At 41.1% G+C, this 25,432-nt stretch overlaps 2 protein-coding genes across 2 annotated transcripts in view; one reads left to right on the top strand and one right to left on the bottom strand.

Moving 5' to 3' along the window:
* Positions 1-383: 383 nt before the first annotated feature.
* Positions 384-10,865, bottom strand: pdcd7 (programmed cell death 7). Its single transcript, XM_083940365.1, has 5 exons — positions 9,734-10,865; positions 3,769-3,907; positions 3,429-3,659; positions 3,214-3,301; positions 384-1,275 (listed from the first exon to the last, which is right to left on the bottom strand). Exons 1-5 carry the CDS (start codon positions 10,769-10,771, stop codon positions 1,143-1,145), a joined length of 1,629 nt encoding a protein of 542 aa, XP_083796491.1. The 5' UTR covers positions 10,772-10,865; the 3' UTR covers positions 384-1,142.
* Positions 10,866-14,172: 3,307 nt separating this feature from the next.
* Positions 14,173-25,432, top strand: part of spg21 (SPG21 abhydrolase domain containing, maspardin) — a 32,902-nt gene continuing 21,642 nt past the window's right edge. The window contains exons 1-2 of the mRNA XM_083913469.1: positions 14,173-14,268; positions 14,488-14,550. Of these exons, the coding sequence (XP_083769595.1) occupies positions 14,488-14,550 (63 nt within the window). The 5' untranslated portion in view covers positions 14,173-14,268. The remainder of the gene's footprint in view (positions 14,269-14,487; positions 14,551-25,432) is intronic.

Raw genomic sequence — 25,432 nt, forward strand, 5'->3', positions numbered from 1 at the left:
AACTAAGAAGGAAGTCTAAAGTCAGGACTGACATATTTTTAGGACTTTCTAACTCTGCCAGTTAGGCAGGTTTTATTAAATCTTAAAGGATTGTTCAGGTATGGTGGAAAATTATGAGGGACCAAAAGGAACATGGTACAAGAATAAATACATGTGCAGTATAAAGATAGATAAATATGAAATAATAATGTTCAGCTAACTTTTAGTTAACCGTGGCTTTTCAACAAATTTCTACTCCGCCACTTTCCTTACTAAAGGACAATTTACTATATATTAGTATTATATAAAGCACTGAGTACTTTCTCATTTTATTAATAACTTTAGTGCAAAATGAACAGAACGTGTAAGGATCAGAAAGTTATGAATTACCCAAATGACACTGAATAAAAATGAAACATGTACATAAAAAACCTCCATAAATATATAGTTGGCGGGCATTAACTATAGGATACCAGTGTCTGTAGTATGTCAACTAAACACTAACACAAAGTATACTTTCCAATAATAAATGAAGCAGAACCAAAGCTATGCTGTTCACATGTGAGCTTCAATATATACTGTATACTGTGAACCAGAAGAGAAAGAGAATGAGATTATCATCACTATGAAATGTCTTTTTTTTAAAAACAAAAAAACAAATTGTGCCAAAATGTGAATCTGCATTTTATCATGAAGCCTTTTTACACAAGTACGTCATCACACAACATGAACATCCTGGATAGAAGGTTGTTTTTTTAGGGATTTGGAGGAACAGCAATGACATGTAAACCAAAGATGATGGATTTGAAAACCTTGCATTTTGTTCTGTGACCTCAGTAGTTCCAGCCTCATCACTGTCATTTATTAGACCTGACATAAAGAGTCACGCAGTCCACGATGCTGCCATTCACATAAGAAGCATGTCAAAGTTAACTGATCACATCACATGGTCATAATTTATAGTCTTAACCAGAGGGTTTCCAACAAACAACTTCTAAATCCTGTATTAACTTCATCAATCTTTAACCTCTTATTTACATGTCTTCTTCACCTGGGTTCATACTGACAGTCCTTCTACAGACCCCTGTAGTGCAGGCTTGGATGTAGTTTGAAGTATCGGATGTCAGGCACTGGTTGAGAGTGCCAATAGAGGACCGAGGCTGTCACTCTGTGTCAGCTGTGTGCAGAACAGAGGCCCAGGCCTGGTCTGATGGGGCGTCTGGCAGGATCCAGGTCTGAGGAACCGCAGAACCGTCAGGATGATCCGCCGGAACCACAAAAGCATCCCACTCTCTCCTGAAAGCAAACCAAGGTATTTAATTATTTCAAAAGCACCATGATAGCAGGGCATGCGTGAGCCTCAACATATGTTGACTAAATGATGGATTGAATATCAGGCTCCTGGTATTGTTCATCCTGCTCCCTGGCAGGTCCCCATCCAAATGTATTTTAAGGGAATCTCCAAACACTGAATGAATGTTTCCATCCACTTCTGTTATGTGTTTATTAGTATAATATACAGTGGATATCAAAATTAGAGAACAAAGTATTACTACTTGATTTATTCTGAAATACTGTTGTTTTTTTACTGTTCAAAATTTGATGGAATATCCTCTGTGTCTATACCCCTGCTGCCCTAGCATGTTTGTGCTGAAGTCATTCAAGGCTGTGGCCTCTACACTTCCTGTTCATTTTTTAATCCTATAGAAGAAAACATTGTTGAAATCTTCTCTTCTGACACAATGGTTACTGTTCTCTATTTTTCTTCACTAAATAATGTTTTTTGTTGAAGTGCCTTGGTTATTTAAAAAAAACATGCTAGGACAGCAATGGTATAGACACAGAGGATATTCTATCAAATTATACACAGTAAGAATTTCAGAATAAATCAAGTATGAATACTTTTTCTTATGATCTCCAGTGTTAATCAACAGCTGGAACTTATTCTGAAACTAAGAAGGAAGTCTAAAGTCAGGACTGACATATTTTTAGGACTTTCTAACTCTGCCAGTTAGGCAGGTTTTATTAAATCTTAAAGGATTGTTCAGGTATGGTGGAAAATTATGAGGGACCAAAAGGAACATGGTACAAGAATAAATACATGTGCAGTATAAAGATAGATAAATATGAAATAATAATGAATAATAATAAGGACATCATAATTTGAAACCAACGCAAGAATTCTTCTAATTTTCTTATTTTTCTCAAAAACACCTCAACTGATTGATATACTGATGATTTGCAGCAGAATGGACATTGAAGTGTTCGCTGTGGTCCTTTCACGCGTACTTTCTGCACTCATTTTATTTTGCTCTATGGTTTCCTGCTTCATGAAGTCAAATAGCTTTTGGCTCCAGTAATCCAGTCTTTCTGAAAATATATTAAGGGACAGTGAATGTTTTGAAGTGTGGTTGTATGAGAATACATAAATGTGTGTTAGCTACAGACAGTTAGCATACCTCCAGTTTGGAGAAACAGAGAGGAGTACACAAAAACTAAGCAATGTCCTTCTAAGGACGGGTGCAGAAGCTCAACTTATTTTAGACACAAACAAATTAATATCACTTTAAATGTACGCATATTCTCACAGTTTTACCTTGCTGTCAGACAGTTTTGCACTTTAATATGTAAACGTTTGTTTGTATTTTATGTCATGCTGCATTATACAGTGACATAAAATTTGTCAAAATAAAATTAACTTAAATGAAATTAAACAATTTGATTTTGTGAAGGAAAATTAATTGTTTATATTAATTGACTAATCAGAAAATAGACAAGACAATTGATAGAAAAATTGTTGTTAGTGGCAGCACCATACATGGGCAATAGAGAATATTCTATTCTTCTGTGTGTATGTATTGTTTTACAGTTATTTATTTCTAAGTTTATCTCCACATGTATTTATTTTCATTAAACAGTATAAGTAAATGTCAACATAAATGTCAAATTTGTAAACAAATTGCTGCGTTCACCTACTTATGTACAGAGTTTTTTTTGTTCAACTTTTTAGCTGTATGTCTATTTCTATGTGAAAACATTGAGAGTTCAAATGCCATGTATGTAATAAAGCTGATTCTGAAATAAATCAATAAAAAGATAACCTTTTCTATTTTTAATTAATCATTCACATTTATTTATGTATATATTTATTGTCAGTGCTCCTTTGAGGGCTACCATAGCTGTATTAATACTCTTATTATGTAACACAGACTGAAGATAAAGAGGAAAATGAACCTGATTAGTAGTAAAGCGTGCAGTGAGCGCTCGCCGTGGGTGTAATATTCTCTGAAGGGCTGCAGAACAGAATCAGCAGGAAGCTCATCTGAGGAACACACAGGGAAAGCTAATTACATATTGCAATATAATAAAATGTATTTGATACAATCATAGAGTTGTTAAACTATGAAGTATTGTTCTCCCTGTGGTGTGGACAGGGTGTGAGGTATTACCTCCAAACAACATGGCTGCCACTTTGCGTTTCCTCTGCAGGTGTCTCTCCCTCTCCTTCTTCACTCGTTTCTCCTGCTCTCTCCTCCTCTCCTCCTCCTGCTCTCCTTCCAGCATCACCATCAGAGCGTTCTCCTCTGCTGAGTAAACTGCTGTCCTCTTCTTCATCACACACCGCAGCTGCTCCAGTCTGCTGCTGAACGCCTCGTCACATGCTCGCTCAGTGAGGATACCTCACACACACGCACACAAATATAAGTAAATTGTGTGTGCGACCTCTGGTCATTACTTTGATGATCTAGCATCTGTCAGAGGAGTATGGTGCAGGGCTGAAGAAGTTACCTTTCCTCGATGCTGCCTCTTTCCTCAGTCTGCGCAGTTTCTCCAGAGATCTCAGGATGTCTTGCATCCTCTTCACATCTGCCTGCTTCTTCCTCACCTCACAGAGAACGGAGTCTGCAGCCAGCTTCAGCTCCTGCTCCTGGTACAGAAACACATCGAAAATATGACCGTTCTTTAATAGCTTCAGCCACAAAATAAACCTACTGTGGTTCACAGGTCAGCATGAGATAATTTCTGTTTACTATAGCTATTACTCTTTAAATTAGGACTTTGATCATTGATTTGTCAACTAGGGTTGGGTGATAATTCAAAAACAATCATTTCACATCCATGAACGGAATGGTATTGTAATAAAACCATATACTGAGATATTGTTATATATATTGTTACGCTGCCTAAACTGATAACAAGCTGCACACACTGGCCCTCATTTTTCAAGCGAACATACGGCATAAAAACGTGCATACGACCATTTCCTGGCAAACTTCGGCATTTATCAATTTGGACGTGAGCGGGAGCTACGTTCAAATCTCACGTCTGGTCTGAGGTCGTGTACGCGAATTTGAGCCTGTGTATTTGCGGTGCAGCACAGCAAAAGCTGGCTGAAATGAATTAACAAACCTCAGCTGTCATTAAGCATAAGCAGTCACATCTTAAGAACAGATCAAAACGGATTCTTAAAACGAATTTAAAAAAAAAAATTGTGGTTGGAGCAATTGATTGTACTCATGTGCGTCTGAAGGCACCATCCATGAATGATTACGCATTCATCAATCGCAAAAACTACCAATCGATAAATGTGCAGGTGATTTGTGATGCCAAGCTATCGCTTTTTAACGTGGTGGCCAGGTGACCGGGACACACACACGATTATTTTATATTTTAAAACAGCTCGGCTCCAGCCCCCCGCAACCCCGACAGCGACAAGGTTGAAGATGAATGAATGAAAAGGAAAGCGCACTGCAGAGCCAAAGTCATCTTCTCGGTAAGTGGCTACCCTCGATAAATTGCGTTAAATAAAACAAGGTATCAGATGATTAACATCTTGGTATGGTTCTTCTAGACGACAAAGGTTATCCTCTAACGGAATACCTAATAAGCCCGCTGGCAAACCCCGCTACAGAGCAGGGGCCGTTCAGATGTATCAAAAGTGAAATGACCGTGGAAATGTGCGGTGCGCCACGCAAACTTCATGGCTGTCGTACGCACGTTTCTACAGCTATTGTTTCGTTGGCGACACTTAGAGGTGATGCTGGGAAACTGTTAGTTATGTGAAAACAATTCATCCTCAGTGTAATGTGCGCATCAGAGACACATTAATGGAAAATTAACACACACGTGTTTGCAATCATAAGAATGGATATAAAAGCATGCGCAATTTAATGAAAAATGGCATTAACAATGGCAGCCTTGGCCTTGTAAGAAGACATCGCAAATGGTTATATCAGACGTGAGAGGGTGTTTAGAGAGCGGGAAGATCTGTTGGCAAATGACGACAACTGGCTCACGAGTCGTTCCAGGTTGCCGAGGCCAGTGTTACTGGAGCTGTGCGCGGAGCTGCGTTCAGCCCTAAACAACACACAGCCAGGAGCCAGGGGTTGTCCGTTCCCACACAGGTGCTGACCACTCTAGGGTTTCTGGCAACGCATGACTCGTTCAATCTAAACAAAAGCATGGTTAGTAACAGATTGGAGGCTGGCACGGTGCGCGATGGGTGGCTTCTCAGTGAGTAAATAATTTATCCGTGTAATGCGCCCCGAATTTAAACCAGCACAATGCCCGTTTGGACATGCGCATTCAAATATGTGTATTTGTTTTTTTCCCTGGTGAAAAAAGAATGGCAGAGCTATCTTGTCTCCTTGTGTTCAGTAATTGTCTCAATAAACGCGTGCGTAAAGTAAACTTCAGTAGCCACGGCGCACCTCTGCAGTCATTAATATAAGTGTGATTAGTCTTGTCAATCCTTGTAATGAAGCTGTTTTGTCCTGTTTGTTATCCTGGCAACTTAACGCACAAGCATGTGTAATGTGAGCAGCCTATTGTACGACCAGTATAATGACATTTCTGAGTTTAACACATTTACCTTGAAGATGATCTGTGTCGCCTTCATGGGCCCCCACAACTCCGCTTAGAGCTGTGTCCTTCACAATAGCCGCCACTCTCTGATCAAAAGGGGGTCCGTTCCTCCCCTCCTGTCACCCCGCCCGTTGCGGTGATACTTCGGTGGTTGTGCACTGCTCCGACCCCACAGCGTTCACTGCCTCACACACACTCCCCACAAATGTCTTTTTCTTTGTGTTTATCCCTGAAAAGAGGCTACCAAATAACACAGCTCTTTGGGTCTCCACTTCATTTAATAAAATTCCGAGCTTAGACTCGTTGAAGTTGCGCTTCTTACCTTTACTCATCGTTTAAATCTGATGGTGCAGAGAGGGAATCCCCGTTGCAGGCCCTATTTACATTGATTTGCATATTTAAATGGTGGCGTGGACAGGGAGGAGTTTAGCACTTCTACATGTGCGCTCAATTCCACGTTGATTGGGATGTACAAAGGAAAAGGGCTTGGATCCATGCGTACGCACACTTTGATACATCTGAATTTTTTTGTGCTTACGCCAGTTTCTGGATTCTAGCGTACGCCATGTTTTAGTAAGAAAGCCACGCAAGTCTTAGTACATGAGGCCCCAGGAGCGCAGGTTCAGCAGTGCGCACACACGTACAGGCGCACACGGGTCACAGTGGAGTGCTGCTTCGGGTTGACTGCCTCCGTTATTCTTTTCCATACAGCGTTTATATGGGCCCCTTTTATTCCACTCTTAAGACGGCCAAAAAACACGTCTTTAATTTGCTCCATCTCCGATGTCAGGATGCCGATCTGTGTGTTTCTTTTGGTACCAGCGTTTTTCCTCTGCATGTTTGACCTCAGTGGGCGAGGCCTCCAAACAAGGAATATTTAAGGGCGTAACATGTTAATGACAATCAAATTCAGCCGCCGCATTTATCAAGGTCCGCTCATTCGTACGCTGAGATTGGTCCGATACGAATGTTTCATAAATCACACGTGGGTCCTGTCATACGACCAATTCTGCGCTCAGATCTGCGCCCGTTAATAAATGAGGCCCACTAACTCTAATTTCTCATCTGATTGGAAATATTTTGAGGAAATATCATTTGAAGATCGTAGTTTTGTTTTTACATCATACTTTATATTACTACTCAATTCAATGTGATTAACTCTACCTGGAAAACGTTAAGCTTCATTACCCAGTAGTGTTGTCACGATACCAAAATTATGACTTCGGTACGATACCTGCCTAAAATATCTCGATACCGATACTGAAACGATACCATGGCAGAAAACTAAAACATCAATAAAAGTAATGGAATAAAATATTAGATGACAAAATGTGGAACTTAAAATTATTTATTTTTATTCATTACAACACTTAAACTTAAAAAGTCAAAATAAATATAGAGATTTTTGTCAAAGCTGCAGAACTTTATGCTTATGCTTCAATACTACTAATATTATCATCATTATTTCAGGCTGATAGTTAACTTAGCTGCCAATGTGGTTACAAGAATCTCTGTGTCCAAAAAGACAAGTGTCTTGTGTTGTTTATTTGTCTTGTTTGCTCTCACAGATTATTTAATGACCTGATTTTCCATTTAAAGCTCAGTGTTTGTAATAGAAAAAAAATGAACAGCACATTAACTACAATTCTATTCAGCATAAAAATAATTGTAAATCTGGCAATTCATAAAATAAGATAATACTTTATTCGTCCCACAAAAGGGAAATTTGCAATTTGTATTTTAAGTTGATAAAATTCAAACCTTGTATTATCAGCCTGCAAACTACATTAGTGCAGTAAAGTATAACACAAATGACCCAGACCCGGTGGAGGTCTGTGCTCTTACCATACCATTTTCTAATAATGTAAATTACAATATATCTTGTAAATTTTTGACAATAATGTACATGCTATGATTATATTACTAGCACCGGTTGACTTAAAATGAGTGTTGTTGTTTATCATACTTGTGAACACCAGCGCATGTTATCGTAAAGTTCATGTCACCAGTGTGAACGTTGCGTTAGCAGACAGAGATATGTGGAACCACATCGGACTGTTAAACAGCTTCTCCCCTGACTGCCTCCTGCAATTCTGATGGGGAAAACAGTTCGCTTGACTTCATCCGGGGGATATTTAACGTTATCTATTGCTAACGTGCAGCTCTTTGAACTCTCGGTGCGAATCGGGGTGTCTGTCCGCGAGATGCTTCGCCAGGTTGGACGTGTTGCCTTCCTTGGTCATCACCGACTTATAGCATCTCTTACATACGGGCCTTGTGGTCCTCGCTGTCTGCAATGTGCTCCGTGCGTCTGCTTTTACAACAAGCCTCGGACGGTCGGCAGGAGCACTCGTGAGACTTTCGGCCATGTCTGTCTCGCTCTGCTCTGTGACTGTCTGTCACCGTAAAGCCACGCCCACTCCGTCTGCAGGCAGCGAGGAAGCAGAGAGAAGCTGCACAGACACGCTGTCGCAGAAAATTCAGAAAGTACCGATACTAATAAAACATGAAAAAGTATCGTTCTTAACGGCTGGGTACCGCGGTACCTTTCTAGTATCGGTATACCGTGCAACACTATTACCCAGAATACAACAGTGCATACAGCTAAGGACAGGGTTCTCTCTGCATAATAATGGTGGAGAGTATTGTGTAAAGGTCCACCTGGAACCCAAATATTGGTTAAAATAAATTGAGTAATGCTTTGCAACAGTTGTGTGCCGGATTTTCTTCATTCATTCAACATTGTATGCCTATACAAAATAATTCTGCTTATGGGAATTTCATCTCATCGTCAACCGCTTATCCGGGGTTGGGTCGCTGGGCAGCAGCTTTAGCAGGGGACCCCAAACTTCCCTTTCCTGGGCCACATTAACCAGCTCTAACTGGGGGATCCCGAGGCATTCCCAGGCCAGTGTGGAGATCTAATCTCTCCACCTAGTCCTGGGTCTTCCCCGAGGCCTCCTCCCAGCTGAAGGTGCCTGGAACACCACCCTAGGGAGGCGCCCAGGGGGGATCCTTACTAGATGCCCGAACCACCTCAACTGGCTCCTTTCAACGCAAAGGAGCAGCAGCTCTACTCCGAGTTCCTCACGGATGGCTGAACTTCTCACCCTATCTCTAAGGGAGACTCCAGCCACCTTCCTGAGAAAACCCATTTCAGCCGCGACTTCGTTCTTTTGATCATGATGCTTATGGGAATACAGTGTATTTGTGAACATGCATGTAAACTGGTGTCTCTATAATTTCCCTTAAAACTGTCTTTTTTCATTTTGCACTAAAGTTCTTCATAAAATGAAAAATACATATGCTTTTCATTTGTCATGTATTTAATTCAAAGGAGTTTATATAGACCAGAGAACATGCTTTATCATGAATCTGAATATTCATCATTATATGAAATTACCTAGATCTGGATAAAAGATTTTGGCCATGTTGCTCAGTCTTAAAAGTGTTGTGCTTTGTACTGTACAAACTAACTTACACTCTTCCCAATTGTTCTGTATGGAGGCATAGAACTCACAGACATTTCTTCACACCAGAGCAAAAAAACAACTTGCGGTCCGGGAGGACAGTGTGAGTATGCCCTTACTTGGCTAGATGTCATTAGCTTGGTATGTTTCCAGGATATTGTGAAGCTGAATTGCAAAAGTAATGAATTGAAAATGTTGAATAAACCAGGGAGAAAACCTCCCTCAAGCATGGAGTTAGTAGAGACCAACCATGAGCTAAAGGGAGAGAGATTGTTGGACTTGAATTAGACATCCAATCAACACAAGAACCTCAATGACAACTTCATGAGGTGCTTTGTGGGTTTGCTTTATACCTCTTCTGCCCACAAGTGGACAAAAACAATGAATACAACTTTTAATCCTCTGATAAATGTACCTACCCTCTTCTTCTCCTCCACTTGGTGTATCCGCTGCATCCTCCATGTATTGATGGCAGCCTCTTTCTCAGCGATGCGCTCCTCTCTCTGTTTTTCCTCCATCTGGAGCAGTTTCCTGGCTCTCAGTCGCCGGGCCCTCCTCTTAGCAACACGGGCTACTTTAGCTTTCCAGCTATCTAAACCCTCCCTGTCACTGAGGACTTTGAGTGTGTCCTGTAGCTCTGTCTTCACCTTTAGAGCCATCGGATAAGAGTCCGCCCAGACACGCTCGTTCTCCGCGTTATTCCCCAGAGTTTCACAGGACTCTCTCAGCTGTGACACGAGCTGAGCGGCCCTGCTCAGAGCTCGTCTCAGGTCCGGAGCACAGCGGAGCCGCGGATGCTGCCCCCTCCCCGGGCTCCTGGAGGTTTTGTCTCTGCCTTGTATGAAACGTCCGAGCCACTGTTGATCCTGCCTCCTCTGAACGGCTGCTTCATCCTCGGGCCGTGTTGTTGTTGCCGGACTCCTGTCATGGACCTTGCCCTGCGGAGGAGCCAGCGGGGGGCCGAACCGAGCTCCTCTCTCAGACACATCCTCATATCCGTGCTGTTGTTTCTGGCTGGAGTTCAGGTCGTACAAAGTGCCGGGTCCGGCTCTGAAATGCTGGGGAAATGTTTGAAAGGGTGAGGCTCCCCTGCTGCTGTATGTGTTGGTCGGAGCGGTGACCACCATGTTATGGAAGTGTCCTGGTGGTGGGCAGCCGAAAGGAGGTGGGGGTACAGAGGGGTCAAATCCATAAGCAAGGGCCAAGCCAGGCCCTCCGAACCCCCCTGCTCCGGGAGACGGCGCGGGGAACTCGCACCTCACGTTAAATCCGTACGGGTGAGCGTCATATTCCCGCGAAGGCGACCATCGTGGAGCGCTGTGGTCCGGCTGTGTGGGTTCGTGAGCCGTGCTGCTCGGAGGTGGTCTGTTCGCTGTGTAAGGCGTCTCCAGATAGCCGCTGTTATAGACCAGAGGGTGCTGTGCCTCTGGCGGAGCGTGGTGGTATCTGTTGTCCATGTCGTGTACAATAGTAATGTTGAACTGAATCTATGGGAAAGGATATGTACAATAATAGTTAAATCCAATACTCCAAACTCCTCACAGGAGTATGTTTCCTTTTCTTCTTCTTCCTGTTTCCGGCAGCTTTCATACGTTTAGTAAGTTACATCGCCAAGAGCGTGTAGTGGCTAGAGTTGGTACTGCAGCCCACGACTCTGACGTGACCCATAAAAAATAAACATTTTTATATTTTACCATAAAACTGCTAGGGAAAAGTAAATGTAAGAAATAGTTATGATCGTTAAGCATAACCATTTTTTTCAAATGTTATGTTTAAATATGAAAATGAGGCATTATTATTATATGTGCTAATTTAATTTAGGATAAAGGTTTGAAACCATAATAGCAATGCTGGTACCCTGTGACCTTGAGACCTACCTTTTCAATAAAGTAAAAGAAAAAAAAAAAGACTGCACTGGTTGCAAAAAGAAGTCTGTTTATATGGAAGCCTAAGCTTCTCACTTGATTTATTTCCTCAGTAAACATTTTCCTAATGACTTTATGGTCTCAATCTCTAGTTTTAAGACTTCTTCAATAAAAGATAATGTTCATTTAGTAAATTATGGTCCCATTTAGAGAAACATTTGCAGATTACAAATTTTCTGAAATGTTATGTTTGCATTATCTAATGCTACTTTTGTTGGATGTATAGGACAATTTTTTCAAGTGTAGTAAAATAATATTTTATTTCCACTGGTCTGAAAGAAGACATGTTAAGGAAGCTGAATATCCCTAGTGCATGAAAAAAATAGTTTTTTGGCCTGTAGTGTCTCCCCTAAAGAAATGTTTGTGGTAGTTGGCGTGCAGTTGTGTGTAGCACCGACCAGAGAGGAGGCGTTGAAAGAAGCTGTGTCCAGGGGGTGACAGTCCTCTCTTTGGAGAGTGCCCAGGCCGTTCTATATGTCATAATCATAAAACAGCCTGGTCATTCAAATATATAATCCGTCATATATGACCAAATTAATACTATTGTAGAATGAAAGCTGTCACAAACTTTTCGCCCACTTGCACTTAAAACACTGACCTCAGTGTTGTGAGGGGGTGTATTGTTGAGCGACATAAGCCCAAAACTGCAGCAGATTCAGCTCCTAGGACTTCATTTGAAATTGATGGCCAAGATGGCTAAACTGGCCCATTAACAAAAATGTTTATGTGCACTGCCCCTGTAAATTTAAATTGTATAAATAATACAATTTAAAAAAATCAAATAGGTACTGTGTGTGTCAGTAATGAATGTGAGCAGATGAATCACACCTCACAAGTGCTGCGGTTGGTTAAATCCTTTAGGGGTGCACCCAGACAAAAACTCACAAACCATACATTTGTAATAGAAATACCCCTCCTCAACTAGTGTGAATGGATGTGTGCGCATGCGTAACTGTAGCCCACACAGTCAGAGGACAAGACGTGGGAAGTGCTAACCGCTGCAGAGGGCTACAGCTAGCTGTACATACTTAGTGGGCTAACGTTAGCGTTAACACACACACACACGCACACGCACGCACACACACGCACACACAGCCCAGTAGGCGGTGGCAGCATAGACATATAAAGAGTAGACGCCGCATCGAACGTTTGGCCGCGAGAAATGCGGCCGCCATCTTGGACCGGTCATTCTCCCAGATCAGTTCTATGAATGACTCGTTGAGCCTATGAGTTGAGCAGCAGAAGGAACAAGATGCCAGAGCACTATGCAGCGTATTCCTGCTCTAATCTAATATTACAATATTACAATTCATAATCAGTACGGTACAGTACAATTTTAAACAATTATACATAAATCCATGCATTTTTGAATGTTATAGTGAGTCCCTCAGGCTGTGGCAGGTAGATACATATTTAGCTGCCAGAGGAGCTGCTGTCCCTTATTATATTATTATTATCTTGTCACAGTAGAGGCATGGAGATTAGCCTCTGTGGGAATCTTAGTGCGTGCGTGTGCGTGCGTGTGCGTGTGTGTGTGTGTGCATGCCCGTGTAGATATGAAAGGAAAAGCAGGGAGGAGAGGGGTTGTCGTACATGTGGTCTAGTGTAAATGGATTGCACATTTCCAGCAGTAGGTCAGCGGAGGATGTGCTGTGGTTTCATGAGAGGAAGACACTTCAGAGACAGTTCATCTCAGGTCACCTCAGATATTCTCAGTTTTGTTTTTTTAAATATTGAACATGACATTGACATGAATTATGAGATCATTTTTCATGTCATGTCACTTTTTTTTTTTTAAAGTTTAGTCTATCAAAGGAGAAGTGGCAGAATCGGATCAACATCCTTTGCTGTTAAACTGTTTCATCAAACAGGAGCAACATGATGTGGGGTTTATTATAAAGAATGAATTAGAGATTTACGAGGCAAGCGTGAACATGTATTTCCACTCTGTGCCCGATATTCTCACAGCTGAACTAAATGTTCCATACATTTTTACTTGGTTCTCCACATCTCCACTTAAAGCAGGACGAACGTCACATGTTTGTAAACCAGAGCTGATGAGTCCAGGCTTTTTTAGTTCAGTTGTACCACAGAAGTTGAAACAGTCTGAAAAGAAAAAATCATACATTTATTTAACTAAGGAAAAATCTTAAATGGTTTGTATAATTTAAAATGGATATTACTGAACTATGCCCCGTGTTTTTGTTTGCACATTAAATACATTTACTACATCATTAAAATATAAATAAATAGAGCTACACTCTAATTGGTAATTGTGCAAGAACAAAACAGTGTGAAAATGATCGATTTAACAAAATGTTATATATATTTTTATACCACACACACACTCGCTCCCTCTCCTCTCCACTACCACGACTATGCGACTGGCAGAGCATGGATCATTTCCAAATATTTATTTTTGTGCTATAAATGGAAGTGTGTCTGTTTGACTTGTATTTAGATGTGTCCAAAATGTCATCTCTCTCTCTGACCTAATTGTATTGATACTCTTGATTTATATGTATTTTAATTTTCTCTGTGTGTGTGTGAGTGTGTGTGTGTGTGTGTGTGTGTGAGAGAGAGAGAAAGAGAGAGAGAGAGAGAGAGAGAGAGTGAGAGAGAGATGTATGTATTCATGTATGAAATATAGCCTATTAATACTCTATAAATGATTTCTATTGTTGTGTTTATATTTATAGTGTTTGTAAAACACCTATCATACATCACATATATCATATATCAGAATATTCTATTACTGTTAATCCCACTATGAATATTAAAATACGCCGAACCGTGTCCTGTCCTTACACTGAGTGGAGCGGGCGACCGGTCCAAGATGGCGGCCCCACCGCTCGTCAGCGCCAATAGGCCCAACGTTCGATGAGGCGTCTACTCTTTATGTCTATGGGTGGCAGGAGCTTTGCGGAAGTGTCTGACACCGGAGTCATATGACCAGGCAGCTGGAGAAATGCTACCTAGACATGGATAATATTCCTCGGACACGGTGACTAACATCCGCAACGAACACGGTAACTGTACCCAGAAATCCTATTTACACACAGTAAATAACGTTATATGCAGTCGTTAGGTTCTCACCGTAACTGCTGTTAACGGCCACACACTCATGTTGATTATCTTTAACGGTTAGCAGTTAAGCTAATATAACAGGTCAGGTGTATAACATCTGAATGATTGGAAGTGTTTAGGCAGCATATTTTCTGAATGTTTGTCTCTAAATGTGTCCTCAGATGGAGGAGATTAAAGTTTCTCCTGACTATAACTGGTTCAGAAGCACAGTGCCCCTGAAAAGAGTAAGTAACGTTACCTCATGATTTCTGATGTGTGATGGAGGGCCATAATCACCGGGCCCACTGCCTCTTACCGGACAGCAAGTAGTCTACACATGAACACATAGGCCTAACGGGTCGAAAGAATCATGTTACAAAACAATTGGGATGCTGTGTAAAATGTAAATAGACAATGAATGTAAAGACATCTAAATTAAAGTAACACTAACACATACATCCTCAAAGCAATTTCAGTCCAAAGCAACTGGACTTGGTTATTTGTCTAGGAAGATGTTTCACCTCTCATCCAAGAGGCTTCATCAGTTCATGTACGCAACTAACAAGGCTGGGACTGGTCCAACTATCTGGTGTGGGGATCCAGGTATTTAACATTTCACAAGGCCGAGGATGTCCCCTGGAACCCTTTGTGCTCCAAGTGTCAAAGACCATTGCTAGAGTGACAGTCGTTGGTGCGAAGTACGTTTGGACTTTTTTAGTGCTCTATTGAGTCGTAACGACAGTCGTTGGAGTCACAGGAGACCATTTGTGAACAGTTGTTCTTTGAGGTTGGATTGTTGAATGAAGGGATGAAAGGGCAGCATTGTAAACTGGAGATAAGTGGTGTCTCAGACCTCCTCCTCTGTTTAATGATGGTTTCTCTACTTTTGCATAGATGGCTTCTTTTACTCCTCTTTCAAACCATCTGTCCTCTCTGTCCAAGATTTGGACATTGTTGTCATCAAAGGAGTGGGCTTTCTCCTTGAGATGTAAGTGGACAGCAGAGTGCAGGCCATTCCTGTGTTGGGCCATGTGTTTATGCAGTGGTTCTCTTTGCATTCCTCGTTGCATTGGACAGCATAAACCAGATTGCTTTTGAAGCCATCTATGCAAAAGTAGAGAAACCATCGCTAAACAGAGGAGGAGGTCTGAGACACCACTTATCTCCAAATTACAATGCTGCCCTTTCATTCCTTCAGGAGATTCAACAATCTCACCTCAAAGAACTGTTCACAAATAGTCTCCTGTGACTCCAACAACTTTCGTTAAGACTCAATAAAGCCCTAACGAAGTCGAAACCAACTTCCCACCAACTACTGCCACTCTAAGGATGCTCGTTGGCACTTGGAGCACAAAGGGTTCCAGTGACATCATCAGCCCTGTGAAAGGTTAAATACCTCGATCTCCACACCAGTTAGTTGGACCAGTCCCAGCCTGGTCAGATGCGAACATGAACTGATGAAGCCTCTTGGATGAGAGGTGAAACGTCTTCCTAGACAAATAACCAAGTCCAGTTGCTTTTTCATCGCCTGGGCACTGCCGAGGTGCTGTTGAGCAAGGCACCGAACCCCTAACTGCTCGGGGCGCTGGTCACCGGCAGCCCCCTTGCTCTAACATCTCTCCATTAATTGCATGTGTATAGATCCTGTTTGTGCATGTATGTGTATTTCAGGCCTGTGTGTGTGTCACATGAATAATCATAATAATAGAGTGAAAAAAATCTAATTTCCCCGTTGCGGGAGTAATAAAGGAATTATTCTTCTTCTTCTTCTTGACTGAAATTGCTTTAAGGATAACAATGACTTGGACAAATGAGAACATTCAAAGTTTTACTAACGCATACATATAACATATAAAATGCTGAAACTGAGAAATATTGTTTTTTGAAAATAATATGCCCATTTGACTGCAACAAATTTTGAAAAGTTGTGACAGTGGCAACAACAGAGTGGAAAAGTTGAGGGAATGCTAAAAGAAAACACCAGCTGAATGACAGGCTCTAGGTGCACGGAGAAGCATGTTTTTTCCTTAAACCAGATGATTTATGTTGTTCTATCTGAGCATAGTGTCGGCTTCAGTGAATATGATCATAACATATGTTGCTGACTGCATGTTTAAAAACAGAGAGGATTCTGGAGTGGACATCAGTGCATGGGCTCAGGAACACTTCCAGAAACCATTGTCTGTGAACAGTTCATCGCTGCATCCACAAATGACAGTTCAGAAACCGTCTAGAAACCAGATCCAGAAACGCTGCCGCCTTCTCTGGGCCTGATCTCATTTAAGATGGACTGAGGCCAAGTGGAAAACTTACTGTTGTCCGACGAGTCAACATCTGAAATTCTTTTTGGAAATTATAGACGCTGCATCCTCCAGGCTAAAGAGGAGAGGGGCCATCGGGCTTGTTCTGAGCACAGTTCAAAAGCCAGCATCCGTGATGGTATGTGGGTGAATCAGTGCACATAGCATGGGTCATGTGCACTTTTCAGGGAAGAACTTGCTAATTTCAGCACGGCAATGACAAACCACATTCTGCACATATTCCAACAGCATGGTGCCGTAGTAAAAGAGTCCGGGGTAAACTGACCTGCAATCCAGACTTGTCACCCAGTTAAAAATGTTTGAAGCATTATGAAACAAAAAACAAGACAAAGCCCTTAACTGTTGAGTAGCTGAAATGCTACATCAAGCCAGAATGGGAAAACATTCCACTTTCATAATGACAGCAACTGGTCTCCTCAGTTCCCAAACGCTTACAAAGATTTGTTAAAAGAAGAGGTGATCAACAGAGTGGTAAACATGACCCTGTCTAAACTTTTTTTTAAAGTGTTGGTGGCATCAAATTCTAAATGAGGATATCATTATCAAAAACAATTACATTTTTCTCTTTCAAAATTTTAAATGTTCTCTTTGTTATCCTACATGATGTATTTATTTCAGTGTTTGGTGTTGAATGATTACATTTGCATATCTGCCTGATAGCAATGTGTGTGCATCCCAGGAGGTTTCAGTTCAGTGTGTTCAGTCAGAGCTACAAACCTGCCTAATTGTCATAAAAGCAGTCCAGTTTTTTTATTTCCATATATAGCATATGGTGATTCTGCTATCAGGGATGCCCTTATAGCAGTATCAGGTCAATACAGACTCAAATAGCGGGATTAGGTATCAGTGACAATGTGGCCCAGCTATTTATTTCACCTCTTGTAATAAAAAATATCAATTCAGTAAAAACATATAGGAAAGCATTGCTCATGCCTTATGCATAACAGAATGATCCCAGTCACTTCCACACAATGAGGCAGATAACTTATTAATGAAACACTAAAGCCCAGGTATCAGGACAGGATTGGGTGAGAATTTCCAGGATCTCAATCCCAAGAATTCCACCTGGACCTTGGATCAGTGAAAATCCTCATACTGAACAGCTCTGTTTGATTACAAATTAGGAATGATTATGAAATAAATTAAAACATAAAAGCCCGGCTGATGTCTAAGCTGCTCAGCTACACTCCTAAATACTCTACTGCTGTTGGTGTTGTTTAACTGCTCAGCTTGCATGAACAGTAACACTGTTCACACTGATCCTCTACTGTCTACATCAATAACCACTCACATTCCTATCTTCTTTATTTGTAGCACACAAAGCTTTGTACCTTTTGGTTTCCAATATACAATGCAGTTTCACTTCCAACCAACTACTGAGCTTCTAAGAGTACAGTTACAGGAAGGCCTTGGCCATGTTGAGCCAAGGCTTTTTACTCCTGTTGTTGTAGACGATGATTTGAAAACTTAACTAGTCACCGAGAGGCTGAGCGGAGGAAACTTTCTCGATGCCCTGGCTGTCAATCATCCACTGAAGCTTTGAATGAGTTTTTTAGTTTATTAACATAAATGTCTCCAGAGGCATACAATACACAAAACAGTGAAAATAGCGAAGTATCTTAATAATGAAATGGAGTAATAGTGAAAGGTACGTAATAGTGGTCAGCAAAACGTAGAATTCCTCCAACATTACTTCTCCTTCTCCTTCCATTCACAAAAACAAACCAGGTTAAAGGTTGATAAGCCTTACTTCCGCCACAACCAACCCCGCGTGACCCAATAATTGTAAATTTCCAACAAAAGGTCTTCAAAATAACAGTTGGTTAATTAAATTCAATTTGATTTTATAGTGCCAAATCATAACAAAAGTTATCTCAAGACACTATACATATACAGTAGGTAAAGAACACACTCTATGACCTACTCATAAGAATGTGAATTAGTAACATGCATTATTGGGACATGAATGATACAAAGGATAGAAGCTCAGAGTATCACAGGAATTCAATTCATTCATTTACGGTGCCAAATCATAACGACAGTTAATTCAAAACACTTTACAGAGTAGGTACAGACCACACTCTGTGACTTATTTATGATTTACATAGACCCAACAATTCCTCCGTATGCAGACAGTGGCAACGAAAACCTTCCCTATACCAGGCAGGAACATATAACAGACCCAGCTCGGACCCAGGACGGACATCTGTTGGGGAGGAAGAAAAGGAGAGAGAAAAGTGTGACTATGACTTATATGTTATGGCCGTTAATATATCAGAATAGTAGAAACAAGCACAGATATGGTGATAGAATATGACAATAATAATAATTATGGTGGTAAATATGATAAATGATGAGTAGTGATAATAAAAGCTGCGACACAATGAGATATAGTACTGATGATATTTTTATAGCTACAAATGTTACAATTTACAAGACTAATGATAGTATATATGACTAATAGTGATAAAAGCAGCAGGAAGCATCATGCAGGACCACGGCAGCAGGCACCACCACGATCAGCAGAGACCTGCAAGACGACAAAACACAAACAACTCTAGGGAAGAAGTTGAATTAGGAACATGCATTGATGAGACATGAATGATACAAACAGAGAGGAGAGAAGCTCAGAGTATCAGGAACAGTATTACCCCCCGGCAGACTAAGACTATAGCAGCATCATTAAGGGCTAGGAAGCCCTAACTATAAGCTTTATCTAAGAGGAAAGTTTAAAATTTACTCTTAAATATGGGGACAGTGTCTGTCTCTTGAACATCACTTGGGAGTTGGTTCCAGAGGAGAGGAGCTTGGAAGCTGAAGGCTCTGCCTCCCATTCTACTTTTGGAGATTCTAGGAATAAAAAGTAGCCCTGCATTCTCAGAGCGCAGTGATCTAGTCGGGTAATACGGTACTATGAGCTCTTTAAGTTACGACGGAGCCTGACCAATAAGACCATTGTAGGTAAGGAGAAGGATTTTAAATTCTATTCTAGATTCTACTAGGGCTGCCCCTAAAAAGTCAACCAGGCACTGGTCGACCAAAAATCATTAGCAGACCAAAATTTCATTGGTTGCAGGAAAAAAACATTTGGAGCTGTTTCTTGTCAAAATTAAGTGAAAATCTATGTTACTGGCAGCTAGTATTGGGCCTTAAAGGCTGGAGAGCTTTTAATTTGAAGGGCCAGATACAGGAAGTCGTGACACTCACTCACTGTCAGTGTTTTTTTTTTTTTTTTACAAGGCAGGAAGGTCCCTGCAGAACATCGCAGACAGTTAATAATTAACAGCCAATCATGTTGGGTAAGACGTCTAAAATATGGGATCACAACTCAAAACTTGCCTATCACTCGTCCACGACAAACATGACCTCCCACCTTCAACATGTAAGTAACGTTAGACGAACATGACCTCCCACCTTCAACATGTAAGTACATTAGACGAACATGACCTACCACCTTAAACATGTATGTAACGTTAGATGAACATGACCTCCCACCTTAAACATGTAAGTAACATTAGACGAACATGACCTACCACCTTAAAACATGTAAGTAACATTAGATGAACATGACCTACCACCTTAAAACATGTAAGTAACATTAGACGAACATGACCTACCACCTTCAACATGTAAGTAATGTTAGACGAACATGACCTACCACCTTAAACATCTATGTAACGTTAGACAAACATGACCTCCCACCTTAAACATGTAAGTAACATTAGACGAACATGACCTACCACCTTAAAACATGTAAGTAACATTAGATGAACATGACCTACCACCTTAAAACATGTAAGTAACATTAGATGAACATGACCTACCACCTTAAAACATGTAAGTAACATTAGACGAACATGACCTACCACCTTAAACATGTAAGTAACATTAGATGAACATGACCTACCACCTTAAAACATGTAAGTAACATTAGATGAACATGACCTACCACCTTAAAACATGTAACATTAGATGAACATGACCTACCACCTTAAAACATGTAAGTAACGTTAGATGAACATGACCTACCAACTTAAAACATGTAAGTAACGTTAGACGAACACGACCTACCACCTTAAAACATGTAAGTAACATTAGATGAACATGACCTGCCACCTTCAACATGTAAGTAACATTAGACGAACATGACCTACCACCTTAAACATGTAAGTAACGTTAGATGAACATGACCTACCACCTTAAAACATGTAAGTAACGTTAGACACACATGACCTCCCACCTTAAACATGTAAGTAACGTTAGATGAACGTGACTACCACCATAAACATCTAATTGGGTATACTTTGATTAGTCGACAAATCACTCTAAATGACAACCACTGTTCAACCAAGAAAATCCTTGGTCGGGGCAGAACTAGATTTTGCAGGTAGCCAGCGCAAAGAAGTTAATACAGCAGAAATATGTTTTCTTCGACTGGTTTTAGTCAATACACGAGCTGCAGCATTTTCAACCACTTGAAGACTCACTTATTGGAGCAGCATGATAATAAGGAGTTGCAATACTCCAGACCATGGTCTCTGGCAGGGACCAGTGGTTACTGCCACTAGGGGCACTAGAGTAAACGGTCGTGAACAGTTCCTCAGTGGTCTGGGCCCTGGTCCCTGTGGCCTTAGCCCTGGTCCCTGTGGTCTGTGAAGCGGTCTCAGTGGTCTGAGCTGTGGTCCCTGTGGTCTGTGAAGCGGCCTCAGTGGTCTGAGCTGTGGTCCCTGTGGTCTGTGAAGTGGCTTTAGTATTTCCTCCTGTTCCCGTCGTTTTAGCAGCACAATAAATGTCAGAGATCATAATCTTTAGTCTATATAAATCACTACATCAGATATATTATGAGTATTATTGTTATTAATATTGATTATGAAGATCCGTGTGGTCAGGACCAGTGGTCTCTGGCACATACCTGGGGTTACAGGTTACAGGTGTCACAGCAGTCATGAGCAGCTTCTTACTGACACAAAGGGCACTAAAATGACTGGTCCTGAACACCTCCTCTATGACCTGTTCTGTTGTTTGGGCCAGTTGAGTGATCCGTGGAGTGTGGGTTTGTTTGTTTGTATTCATTTTTAATACATCTTTTCCCGTTTCTCACTCTGAACAGATTAGCCTAAATGTGAGAAGCCATAATCGTTTGTCTATCTAATGTTTTTGATCACTATTATTAATAGAAATCATAATAACAATGATTCAATTAGTATTAGTCGTAGTGGTATGAGTAGTATTATTGTTTATGCTGTTCAGTGTGTTCGTGACCTGCCATAGTCCTGACCAGCTCCTACCAGGCACGGACCAGTGGTAACTACCACTAGGGGCTAAAGACACTGGTCTGTCCAGTGGTCCTTGTCACCTACCTGTTGTCTTGACCAGGTACTGAGAGGTCTTTGGAGTATAGTTATTGTACATTTATTACACCTCCCAGTGGCGCAAGCCTTGCGTTGGGCCCACAGGGTTACGTAAGTGCGGTATCCTTTGTTACACGACCCCCTTGCTCAAAACCAGGGATTTTACTGCTCGTATTATATCCTATGGCTTTCTCACACATCCCAGTCAAGGTGCTACGTAATCTCGCCCAACTCATATATTTTCTCCATTTTCTTTAATATATGTTTATTTGGTTTCAGTAATAATACTGGCCGTGAATAAACAAAAATCATTATCACAATTACTTCATTTATTTTGTTTTATTCTCAACATTAACAAAAGTACATGGCGTGCTGGGAAATCTGTCCGACCAATGGTTGAAGAAGTAACAGTTAAATCGTCTTGATTCATCCAGCACCTAAACACTCGATGATCTTTCCAAGGATTTTCTCTGCATAAAATCTGGAAAAACCCACAAATCTCACCAGGATGTCAACTGTGGCCTGCATAAGGAGACATCAGGACAACATGGGGGAAAAAAATAAACAAGGAAGAGGACACATTACCAGCTCTATTAATGTTAAATTAGAAGATGTAATTATGTTTATGAGTGATAAAGTAAATAGTCGATAGTACCACTCATACAACTACGACCAATAATATTAACAATTTAATCATCGTTATAATGATTTCTATTAATAATAATGACCAATCATATTTGACAGACAATGATAATGATTAAAGATAAATCATTACATAAAGATAATGATTTTATTTTTACATTTATTCAGCACAGTGTTTCCAACATAATGAGAAAGGGGAGAAGGTGTATTAAATGTATAATAACTACTCAGTAACTGGTCAAAACAACAGGCAGTCGACAAGGACCACAGGGTGGACTAGTGTCTTCAGCGCCCCTAGTGGATGTGACCACAGGTCTGTGCCAGATACCACTGGTCCTGACCACCCAGATCTTCATAATTAATATTAATAACAAGATTAATCATAATATATCTGATGTAGTGCATTATATACACAAAAGATAATGATCTCTGACATTTATTGTAGGAGAGGAAATAAAGAGGAGGAAATGCGCTTCTCAGACCACGGGACAGCCCTCAGAATCGGCTGCAATCCCCACTCTAAGTTTGTTTAAAAGAACCCAAACCAAAATAAAAAAAATGATGTATCACTCACGCCTCCGATAATAATAACTTTATTTAAGCTTTATTAAGCTGAAGCCTTGTTTACCGTCTTCTTTGATGACGCACACTAACGTGAACAGGATCTGTAATAGAGAGGCCTAAAGCTGTTTCAGCCTGTGTCAAGCCTTGATTCAAGAGAGATGGGATGGGGATCCATATTCTCCTGCTCCTCTGACATTGATACAATGAATCATGATTCCTGCAATGATTTAATAGACTAGACCAGTGGTTCTTAGACTTTTTACACTGTGTACAACCTTAGGCTCTCCTAGTACCACCCTTATGACAGACGTTAAAATACAATAGCGTAGGCCGGCCCTATTCAGCTATGGACATTTCACACAGGAGGCAGGTTTAATCAAAAGACATATTATTTGTTGGTAACTGTTGTCAAACTGTACAAACGGGTAGCACTACAAATGCAACAAACTCTTTCACATAACTCTAAGTATGCAAGGGCTGAGCCTCGCACGGGCACACACACACACACAGCATTAGGGAACATTAAGAACTCTCTCTCTCTCTCTCACACACACACACACACACACACACACACACACACACACACACACACACAGAGCAAGTGGGAACATAAAATATAACAACTGTATTACAGTCTCACAAAAACGTTTTGTTAAGGCTAAATACTGATGAAAGCTGCGGACAACTTACAAGCCTAATGAGAAGGGTGAGCTTGCTTCTGAGACCAAAGTCCTGCGATATCTGGGTAAATTTGAGCTCAGTGTCAGGTCGGGCTCAGCACCCATCCTGCTTCCATGATTAGTCTTGATGACAGTGGGCAAAGAGAAGCCTTTCTCGCACAGATATGTGGTTGCAAAAGGAATGAGAAAGCACACGGCCTGGTCTGCAAGTGCAGGGTATTCACTATGCTGCTGTATCCAAAAGTCCAACAACGACTGTCTTCTGAAAGCAGACTTCCATATGGCATCGCAAGACGGTTCTATTAGACCCTCCTACTCACCAGCTGTGAAATCCTTGGTCATTTCGGAGGTTTCGATGTTGAAGGGGGTTCTCACCTAGCTGTTTGATCCGGCCATCACTGGGAAGCACTCACGGAACTGTCCTCCAAACGAGACGAGGTGCGCAATGATGTTGTCTCTGACCCCATCATCAAGGATCAGAGAGAAAACTCTCCAAAGCAGTGAAAGCAGAAACATCACCTGCCTTGACTTTGATAACAAACAACTCCTAGAGAGTTAACCTGATCATCTTCAAAATTGGCCTATACCACCTCAAGACCTTTGTGATCAAAGTTACCTCATCTTGTAACCTAATTTTGCAGCATGTGGCCATGGTGTGGTGGCGAATATTGGCGTTTTTCCATGAAACAGGAAGTAGCTAATAACTTCAGCATACATTGCCCGATCTGCTCCAACCTTCTGAGGAATGATGAAAGTCAGGCCCTGAACAGAACCCCATCTCAATATTTACTCATAGTCAGAGCGCGCCCTATTAGCGACAGGAAATATGTTGCTTTTTGATGGTGTCATACCTTAACAAACTCCTCCAAGAGATTCAACCCGATCGGCTTCAAAATCTGCCTGTTCCATCTAAAGACCTTAGTGATCAAAGTTACCTCATATTGTAACCTAATTATGGAGGGTGTGGGTGTGGCCGTGGCGTGACGGTGAACATTGGCATCTCATCCGAACCCATAAAGTAGCTATAACTTGAGCAATAGTTGTCCAATCTGCCCCAAATATCTCGTGCATGACAAGAGCCCCTCCTGAACAAACCTAGATGACAACATTGACTCATAGTGAGAGTGCCCCCTACTGGCACACCTTAAATTACAGCCCCTCCTCCAGAATGGACGCACTTTTATGAAAATCGGTAGGCATATATAACATCTCCAGGCGTACAAAAAAGCCTCTTGGAGCGAAATCCTAAACTCAACAGGAAGTCAGCCATTGTGGATTTTATAGCCATTTTCCAACATTTGCACTATTCATACTTTAATAGACTCCTCCTAGAGATTTGACCTGATTGACTTCAGAACTGGACAGTACCATCTCAAGACGTTAGTGATCAAAGTTACGTCATATCGTTTCATTTTTCTGGAGCGTCTGACTGTGGCCTGGCGGTAAATATTGGTATCACGTTATGGAACAGGAAGTTTCTCTAACTTGAGCATACATTGTCAAATCTTCACCAAACTTCTGATGGTTGATAAGAGTTTGATGCTGAACAGAACCCCATCTCAATATTTT

The sequence above is a fragment of the Echiichthys vipera genome, assembly GCF_963691815.1.
Source record: "Echiichthys vipera genome assembly, chromosome: 1".
NCBI lineage: Eukaryota > Metazoa > Chordata > Actinopteri > Perciformes > Trachinidae > Echiichthys > Echiichthys vipera.

What these genes read in the sequence shown, in the direction of transcription:
- pdcd7 (XM_083940365.1), bottom strand. Translation starts at nt 10,771, where the DNA reads ATGGACAACAGATACCACCACGCTCCGCCAGAGGCACAGCACCCTCTG. An exon ending in AAGTGGAGGAGAAGAAGAGG is followed by an intron (nt 3,908 to 9,733) that starts GTAGGTACATTT and finishes TTTCTGTACCAG; the next exon opens with GAGCAGGAGCTGAAGCTGGC. An exon ending in CACGCTTTACTACTAATCAG is followed by an intron (nt 1,276 to 3,213) that starts GTTCATTTTCCT and finishes GTTTGCTTTCAG; the next exon opens with GAGAGAGTGGGATGCTTTTG.